We start from the raw sequence: 10,044 nt of genomic DNA on the forward strand, positions 1-10,044 counted from the left end.
TTACACATTTGTTTTCTGTTTTATTCGATCAAAACAACTCCCCCTAATATCGAAATCCAGATTCATGAAATGTAGATCTGTAACAAACAGATCTGGAGCTCCCACCAAATCCAAAACAATGTATGATGTGAAAAATTTTAAAAAAACCTCATGAATAATACATCTACGTTATATATAGTTGCATTCTGATTGATTACTAGTTTCTAATATGAATATATTTTTTTAAAAACACAATAAGAAGAGTAAATTCGAATTAAGGTACAACCAGTTACGTATAAGTCTGTTTATTTTTTGTTGTGGTTGCCTTATAGTTGCATTATTGTTTTATGATAGTTTATATATTATGCAGGAAATTAATTTGACGGGGACTAAAAAATAGTAGTTATACATAGTAATAAGTTTTGTGCAAATAGTTGCATATTAGTTTTATAATGAAATAACATATGCAAGTAGCAAAACTATAATAAAACTACAAAACAACTGTATACAAACTAAAATGCAGGAAAAACTCTTTGAACATCAACATCCATGATAAATCTCATTGTTACCCATTGATGATATAAAAATGGACAGGAAACAACTAGACAAAAAACATATTAAAAAAAATACATACAGAAGGCGTTTACACTGTTAAAAAACTATGAAAAAACTATTACAAAATCAGAATTAATCAAATGAAGAAACTGAAATGAAAAACAATAAAACATCTCGAAAAACAAAAACAAAAACAAAAAAAACAACAAAATAAAACAGAAATTAAGACTAAACAAACGAAAATGAAAAACTCATAAAAAGAACAAATAAATTAAACTAAAAAAATAGAAGCCCTAAAAAACCAAACAAAACTAAATGAAATGTTAAAATGAAAAACCTAAAATAGTAAAATCGATAAACACAAAACACACTAATGTCAAATACGAAAAAAAATTCAAAAAGGGGGGAAACGAAAAAGAAACTGAAAACAAACCTGAGATCGAAGACCAGCTCCATCTTAATCATTTTTTGAGCATCATCTTGATGAATTTTTTCCTGGGCAGCAAACTTTAATTTTTTTTTAGGAGGAACTCGCTCACGTTTCGACAATTGAGGAGCAAAATCGGAGTCATCGTCTTATTCCTATTAGCTACAGATTTCAACCCAATTTTAGAACTTTTCTTTGGCAAAGGGAAAGGAGAAAAGTTCAGCTATGGATGTTTTACTTCAAAAAAAAAATGAAAAAAAAAATTGAAAATAATAAAACAAAAAAAAAGAGAAAAAGATGAGGGAATGATGTAAGGTGTGATTGATATAAGTCATCAATCAATGACGTGTGTGACTGCATGGATTGTGTGTGCAAGTAGTAAAAGTGTAATAAAATAAAATTAATGAGTATAAATGTTGGTTTAACCGTGTGAAGATATATATGTAATAAAGTATGTATTTTGTATTTTTAGTGTAAAAATTTCTAAAATCTTTTGTTGTTTAATATAAATACCATTATTTTGACAAACATACGTGAAATGTGGTATCTTTTTATATTTAATCATTGTAATTATATATTATTTAATAGTCACATATTTGTATTAATGAAACTATGCATATATTATAATTTATCTATAAATATTACTATTAATTAAAAAAAAATAGTCAAACATTCTAATTTCTTTGTATAAAAAAAATTAATAAAATATTCTAACTTTTTTTTTATAATAATCGTAATATAATTTTAATTACTTCCTATGAATAATTATATATATTAGCTAATAATTACATACCAAATCATATAAATAAGAAAAACTTACATAAACTATTATTTGGCAAATTTTTTACACATTTACATATAATTTTTTTTACATTTTACAATGTTCATAAAAATAATATCAAAATAACATAAAGAATTTTTTTTATTTTTATACCTTAAAATAGTTATTTTTTTTTTTATTTTGTATTTTTACGGAATCTCATACAGAAACACCTATAACAACTAACGGAGCAACCAAAATCCATATAGCAATTCACATAGAAATCATTGAAGCAACCCAAAAAAAAAATATATATATATATATAGAGTAATTCCCAATATTAGATAAAAAAATATTTATAAATAAACAAAATATATTAAAATATAAAAACTCATAAAACTGAAAAAATAAAATTATACAAAAATGTTTATAAGCATTAAAAATGCCCAAATCATAAATCAATGAACATTGTACATTAATATAAAATACCCAAATACACAAATCATTACTAAAACAATAACACAAACATGTTTATCTTCATGGAATAAATGTGTACAAAAATATAAAATAAATGATTTGGTTTATAAAAACCCATAAATTCCTAAATAAACATAAAGGTAATCTTACAAAATACTCATTTCTTTTTTGTCAATTTTACTGTCATTGTAACACCTTATTACTTAGGCACGTTGTAGTGATTTTTTTATTATTGTGCACACTTTTGCTAATAAAAAGATTTTTCAAAAGTCGTGTCAAATTTAAACTTTTTAATTAAACTATAAACCATTGTAAATACACATATATATTCAAACATATGAACCGGGATCCCGCCTTCAAAATTTATAAACGTATTAAAAATATACTTTAAAAACATAACGTACAGCGACTACAAAATAAGGCCCAAATCTTTCTGAGATCGAACTTGGTAGGTTTAACCATCATGATATGTACAATTATTCTCGAGCTCTAGACTCACTGTTGCTCAACCTTAGCCTTTCTTTTACCTACACATGTAAATAATAATTGTGAGTCGACAGACTCAGCAAGAAAAACATATAATATAATATATCACCGACTTATATTTAGGCGCCCATATACCTATTTACAAGGCTTAACAGAAGTACGACCTCTGTACCACATGCACTAAGTACTCATCTCTTACTAGTATTGGTAGGGCTGAACCGTACCATTACTACAAACAAAGACCTTTTATCTTGATTTTTACTAAAATAAAAATCAGAATATATGGCAGTGGGATAAAAAGAATACTTTTTATAAAAGGTACCCTTTTATCTTATTTTTATAATAAATATGTTGCTTTAGATTTTTTTAAAAATTTATTGTATGTTTGTTTTAATAAATAATGAATTTAATTTTTATTTTTATAATTATATAGAACATGTATAAAAAAAGTTAACTAAAAAATAAATTATTAATATAATTTTTAAAGACAACAGTAATAATTAGTAACTTCAATAATAATATTTTATATTGTGTACAAATTTCTAAAATATTACACATAATAAAATACCACAAATCTTTATATTAGAAAGAATAACTTAAAGTTCTAAACTTAAAGACTTATCTAGACTTCATCAATTTAATGATGTATTGTGTTTGTTCTTCGAGCACTTCATTATTCTCATCCTTTATATAAGAGATTTTTCTACCGTGCTAAAATAAAAAATATTCCACGAGTTAATTATAATAAATTATGTGATAAAAGCTAAAATTTAAATAATAAATAAAGTCAAATTCTATTTGCATTATAAGACTTGATTGACAAAGGCCATTACTTTCTTGTACTCACATTGAAAATTTTAGCTATAAGAGAATGTGCCAACTACAAGGCCTTGGTTGTCCTTAGCTTCAACAAAAACATATAGTTATTTTTCAATAATACCAATCATATATGTCACTCCCAAATAATTTTACAATACATACATTATATAATACAACTATCACAACCCACTATACACACACACACACAATATAATCTCAAAATTATCCACTTAAATTTCAAAGAAAGGACCTTTTATTCTTATCCAAATAAAAAATCACTTAATACCAAAAATTTTTACTGAACAAATCATATAGAGGTATTGAAATTCAATGAAATAAAAGGGACACAAAAATCCAACAATAAGCCTCAAATTTGAAGGCCCATGACCTCAACTCTAAAAAAACTAATAGCCCAAAATTAAAAACTACCTACACCACTTTATTGCATTAGGTTAAAGGCTTAATATCAGGCAAGAAAACTAAATGAAAGATCATGAGTCATGACATTTAATAACCACCGAGAATGAAAGAAATCAAATATTTATAGAGCTAGGAACAAAAAATATGTTCACTAAACGAATCCTAAAAAAATTTAGAAACCATATAAACCACTTTATTGCATGCTTAGTAATTAAATAATAAAAAACGTGTTTACTACTGAATCTTTAAAAAAATTGAAAAGAATTTTTCCTATTTCAATAATATTTCTCAAATTGATAACTATATAAGAATGCAACAAATAATACAAGCAAATTTGGTAACAAGACAAAAATTAAAAAAGTAATTAAAAATATAGTAATTTACAACCTATATATATTTCACAGAACTACTTCATTACGAATGAATATTTAAGATATTCAAACTCCTCTAAAATGCATATTAATTATCCATTCATTGAAATACACTATATCACATAATTTATTTCACGATGAATAAATATCTAAAATATTCAAATTCCTCTAATCTAATAGTTTTATAATTAGTAAAAGGAAATAAGTCACCAATTCCTCTAATTAGCAATCAATGATAATCAAAATTTTACTTGTTTTCCAATAACAATCCACAACCTACAATATTAAATGTAATATAAAAAAATTGAAAATAAAAATTAAGTTAAATAATAACAAGTAACTAATACATATATAACTAGTGACTACATATTCTTGAAACTTCTTAGAAATCAAAATTAAAATCACTCAATATATCTACAATTAAATATAAACAAGTACAAAAAAATTATTCACATAATTAGTAGAATATAGTTAGTAAAACTTTCTCAATATCAATATATTAAAACATTTGAAAACTAATTATCACTCTTCTAAATAAAAATTATATAAAATTTCTCAATATCAATATTTATCTACTTATTTCAAACTAAAAATACACCAGCATTAAATATAGTACTCAAATATGCCAAAAAAAAATAATTAATAAAATTTCAATCAACAAATATTATTAAAAAAATAACAAAAAAAATAGGGTAAATATCATTTTGGACCCTCTGTTTTACAAAAATTACCAATTGGACCCTGTGTTTTGTTAAATGACAAAATGGACCCTGTATTTTCTAAAATAGTACAAATAGGACCCTGAATTGATTTTTTGTCAAAATAAAGTTTAATTATAATCCGATCTAAAAGTGCTATGACAAAATTGTTTACATTTTTTGTATCTGTTCGTATTAAGCATTGTCTTCAAGTTGGTTGTATTAAAAAAAAAGTTGTCAAAAATTAAGCTTAGGGTCCTATTTTTACTATTTTAGAAAATACAGGGTCCATTTTGTCATTTAACAAAACACAGGGTCCAATCTGTAACTTTTGCAAAACACAGGGTCCAATCTGTAACTTTTACAAAACACAGGGTCCAAAATAGTATTTACCCAAAAAAATAGGTATCTACTTATTTCAAACTTAAACTTAGTATATAATTCACATTAAATAAAACTAAATATATATATTTCAATCAACTTTTATTAAAAAAAAATCAAGAAAACAATGTCTTTCTACCTATTTCATATAAAATATTCAGATTCCAAATAAAAAAAATAAAATACAAATTAATAAAATAATCATAGTAAAAATATTTTAAAAAATAATTGCACAAATTTGTAAAACTAGGCAAATATTTAGATTGAATTAATTTATTTGAGCTCCCGTTGTAAAACGGGTGCTTCCAAAAATTGACGGGCGGGTCGAACCGAAAGTAGGGCCCAACCCACTCGCCTGAAGTTTGAGTGTTCATAACAGTGGGTGTTGGCACGACTCGTCGTCTCTATACGATCATTGGCGAGTCGCCTTTCACCCCTGACAGGACGGGATAAGCCTAATGGAGGAGCTGGTTTCTTATTTATAGACATATGCTTATCTACTTTTGTTTCCGCTGTCGATGTGGGACAAGTTCACCATAAACACTTTGCTCATAATCTAAACTTACTTGTACTTTGGTATATGCAAAATTCAACCCTTCTTTAATTTCCACAGTTTCATTTCATATGATGAAATTGTATTAGAAAATTTTAATTGATCTTCAATTTCATAAAACATTTTAGATTAAACAATTGTTTAAGAGACCAACAAAGAAAAGGAAAAGGCTAATATGTACTTGCTGAACAATTTTACAGTCTAGTATGAACTTGATGAGCAAAAGAGATGAACAATTTCTTGATTAAATCAAATCAAGGGTACATTTTTAACATGATGAAACAATGAACATCCATTTTTCTTTTTTGCTTTCTTTAGTTTTTCATGTCCTTTCTTCTATTTAGAGGTGCTAATAGGGTGAATTAGCTGAGACAATGGGGGAGAGTGGAAGAAGAGGCATATTGCTGAGATGTCATCTATGGCATAGCCTTTCCTTTTGCGTTTCCATGCCCGAACCGCACACTCAACTAGAGACTTAGCTGCTTTCGATCGGTCTGTTGCTGACGATACAATCTCCACGGCTTCTTGATTGGAAACAACATCCCAAACCTGAAAGGACAAAACAATAACAATAATAATCAAACACTGAATTAGACTTGCATTTAGTGAAAATCTTAGTTAAAGTGGTAAAAAATTATACCCCATCAGTTGCCAAAACCACAAACTGATCTCTACTACTTAAATTTCTATGTGTAACTTCAGGTACAGAAATGAGTCCATAATCTTTAACACAGTAATCTCCAAAGGCTCTAGACATGGCCAAACCCGGCGATTCTTGGTCTGGCATCCACACACGATGCACGCCTGGCTCGTCGTCTAGACAAAAAACTCGCCCATTGCATTGAGTTATACGCTCAACCTCCTCTACAAAATAGAAACGAACACAACAGTGTAAGAACATTTCGTATAAGTATGACATTGTACATTTTGTTTGGCGTTTTTTGAGGAAAAAGAAAAAAGACTAACGAGGTAAATTGGGCTTGAAATCAACAGTGAGCTGAACAGATTCCAAGTTTCCATCATCGGAAGTTGTAGCCAATACAGCTCGAGAATCGCCAACATTCGCAATGACAATAGATTCACCCTACAAAAGAGAGGAAGACAATCATATTGTGAAAATTGTTCTGATCAACAAATCTTAGCTACAGTATGAACAAATTAACAAACAAGAATAAATTATTTCCCACTTGGATAAAACAAACTTTTTTTTGGTCATTTATGAGTGGTTGTGGAGTTTTGAGTGGATGGTGTTTTTCAAAGTTTAGTGAGCCGTAAAGTAAAAGGCAAGCTATTATGACCACTTATATAAATGCAGTGAATGGAGTAAGTATAATCAAGAAGAGCACTAATTGAGAAGACTTTCAAAGCAAAATCCATTACCATAACAACTTAACCTCTCAAACACATTTCAATATAGAAACTCTACAGTCCTATCACTATCACTATCATGAAAGTAGAAACTCATGTTACCTGTCTGACAATACTAAGAGCTGTTGTTCCACTGAAATACGAGTCGAGTTTTCGATGGTGCTCGAGTTCTTGATCTATAGTTGAACAAGTTTTCAAGTAAGAGTGTTTCCATATGTTGAACCACTGATTCTTTTTATCTGATTCCAAGTCCAAATTCGGGTCAAGAGACATTCGAGAGAGTTCCTCTTGCCAATTGCATAACAAAGAAGGTGGCATTGATTCTCTAACTGTTTTGGCCACAAAATGGCCCCAAGGACCATGACCATCAAAAATCCCACAAAACATCATGTCTTCTTGGCACCCAAATTCCTATCACCAAACCAAAAAACCTTCAATATTCTCAAAAAGTTAAGAAAGTACTTGATCTAACTAATAAGAGGAGTAACTCGTGTTCTTATAAATGGCTCGATATTTTTATACTTGTTCCATGTGGGACACTATACTCCAATAAAACTCCGTAAAAATCATGACTCTACATACCTCCCACACAATGCAGCAATCTTGGTTCACTCCTTTCTGGCCTCTCTTAGTGAAAACTGAGGCAAAGTTGTTAGAACCAATAGCATTTACAGTACCCGAAGTGCGTAAAATCAAGTCATTCTTCTTTGCATCCTTAGCCATAGCATCTGCAGCCTCTCTTCCGCCATGATTGTTCTCCGAGTTCCTTCCTTTCTTGAGCGAAAACGACCTCGCCAAGCCATTGAACATGGATGAAAAATGCCCCATTAGCTCAAAGCCTAAAATATCCAAATTTCCCACCAAGTGTTTGGTTTGAGGTTCAAAAATTCTGAACAATTATGAGGAGTTGTGTTAGTCCACCATTTATAAAAGAGAAAAAATGGTTGAATATAAACATTCTTTTACAGAGAACAAAACAGAGAATTTTCAATTAAGTGATCTTGTGACTATGTGAAAGGACACAATCTGACTCAGAAAGTTAAGAATAAGATAATTAACAATCAACAAACAAACAAAAATACTAAAAAAGAAAAACAGTAACAATGAATTTGGAAGACTTTGCAGAGAATATTTATACAAATTCCAGCATTGCATTCATAATTTTTTTTTTCTTTTAATCTAATCATGACTAGGAAAAAAGGAAAACTGTAAAATAATAACAAGTTGAAACTCAATTGATTAATTAATTGTTGGGTCTTTAACAGAAAAGGTGAAACACTTTTTTTTTCTTGATTTTTTTAATATTTAAATCCAACATTTTGAACCACTTGTAATATGAGAAAGTAGAAAGAAAAAAAAAACTCTACTCAACTAGGCTAGTAGAATAAGTATCTCATCTCATCTGCAACACAAGAATATATATATATACATATGTTTATACAAATATAGATAAATGTCTCAACTTGTACAAAATGAAATAGAATAAAGCAAAATTAAATCCAGATTTTGAGTAATGACCTCTTTTCTTTTCTTTTTTTTCCCAGTACAGAATGAAAACAAGTTCTAGACTTTAAAACTCTTGTCTTCATTCACTTAAGCTCTTTCTTTTTTTGAAGGAATCTTTAACCCTTTTCCCTAGAAAGTTTTCAACAACTAAAGAAAGAAAAATCCCAGATGAAAAATCTTATCAAAGAGCAACCAAATCTAAACAAAACTCGATCTTTCCATCTTCCCAATATAAGAAAATAAAAAATAAAAATCAACAATACCAATGCAAAAAAAGAAGAACTAATTTAAAAATACAAACTTTTTTTTTAATTTTATTCTTCTAATCCGGTCCCATTTCCAAAAACAGAAAAATCAACAAACCCCATTAAATAAAAACAAAAGCAAAGCAAGAAAAAGTATGTATAAGACATAAAGGTAGAACCTTTGATTTATTATAAGCTAAGCTTGGTCTGAAAGATTGGATTTTTAGATAGCCGGAACTGAAAATAACCGCCGGAAAAAGGGTTTAAGTGGCCGGAGCAGAGGTAAATTCCGAGGAGGCCTAGTATGAGATTGAGAGAAGGCTTGTGGATTATAATCCATAACAGTGTGCTCCTCTGTCTCTCTGTGAATGAAAGTTTTATGCTTTTGTTTGGTTATGGGACATTTTCTTTAATATCTATCTAAGGGAGAAGAAAACTAAGAGAGATAATAATACAAACAAACAAAACACCAAACTGTTTATATTATGTCTCCTTTAGCTTTATAATTTTTCTTTGTTTTTTTTCTTCTTTTAGAGCTGTACAATTTAGTGACTCAAAAGCTTAGCTTAGCTAAGCTAATAATTGTTATTTCTTTAATTGTATCTATAAATGTGAAAAGTAAGAAATTGAGTTCAACTATACATTAGTAATTAATCTATAAATATCAATTTCGTATATGGTGAAAAAAATATTCTATTTGTATGAGAAGGGTTATTATTACTATTTTTATGTAGTTAAATTTTAGATGGTCAACATAGGATAGCCAAATGTGTTTAGCTTATTTTTATGTATTGGTACTCGACAAAGATTTTACAAGATTCTACGTTAATATCATGTATATATATATAAAAAAAAAATTAAAAATAGTAATGCATAATTGCATATAATTTTAATTTTAATATCTACAGCACACGATACTATTAAAGAAAATAATAATGGGATAGAAACAAATATTATTATGATTATGATTTTGTGTTATTTGGTCCTAATCGTGCCCTA

The 10,044-nt window shown here is 28.1% G+C and overlaps 1 protein-coding gene across 1 annotated transcript; it reads right to left on the bottom strand.

Moving 5' to 3' along the window:
* Nucleotides 1-6,011: 6,011 nt before the first annotated feature.
* Nucleotides 6,012-9,617, bottom strand: LOC115719734 (probable protein phosphatase 2C 34). The gene is made up of 6 exons (XM_030648908.2): nt 9,225-9,617; nt 7,877-8,183; nt 7,397-7,705; nt 6,893-7,010; nt 6,567-6,790; nt 6,012-6,475 (listed from the first exon to the last, which is right to left on the bottom strand). Exons 2-6 carry the CDS (start codon nt 8,120-8,122, stop codon nt 6,263-6,265), a joined length of 1,110 nt encoding a protein of 369 aa, XP_030504768.1. The 5' UTR covers nt 8,123-8,183; nt 9,225-9,617; the 3' UTR covers nt 6,012-6,262.
* Nucleotides 9,618-10,044: the final 427 nt, after the last annotated feature.

This window comes from Cannabis sativa, chromosome 2 (genome assembly GCF_029168945.1).
Source record: "Cannabis sativa cultivar Pink pepper isolate KNU-18-1 chromosome 2, ASM2916894v1, whole genome shotgun sequence".
NCBI lineage: Eukaryota > Viridiplantae > Streptophyta > Magnoliopsida > Rosales > Cannabaceae > Cannabis > Cannabis sativa.

Coding starts and splice junctions, on each gene's coding strand:
- LOC115719734 (XM_030648908.2), bottom strand. CDS start 8,122: ATGGGGCATTTTTCATCCATGTTCAATGGCTTGGCGAGGTCGTTTTCG. Junction 6,791..6,892: donor TTTCAAGCCCAATTTACCTC/GTTAGTCTTTTT, acceptor TCTATTTTGTAG/AGGAGGTTGAGCGTATAACT. Junction 6,476..6,566: donor TGGTTTTGGCAACTGATGGG/GTATAATTTTTT, acceptor TTGTCCTTTCAG/GTTTGGGATGTTGTTTCCAA.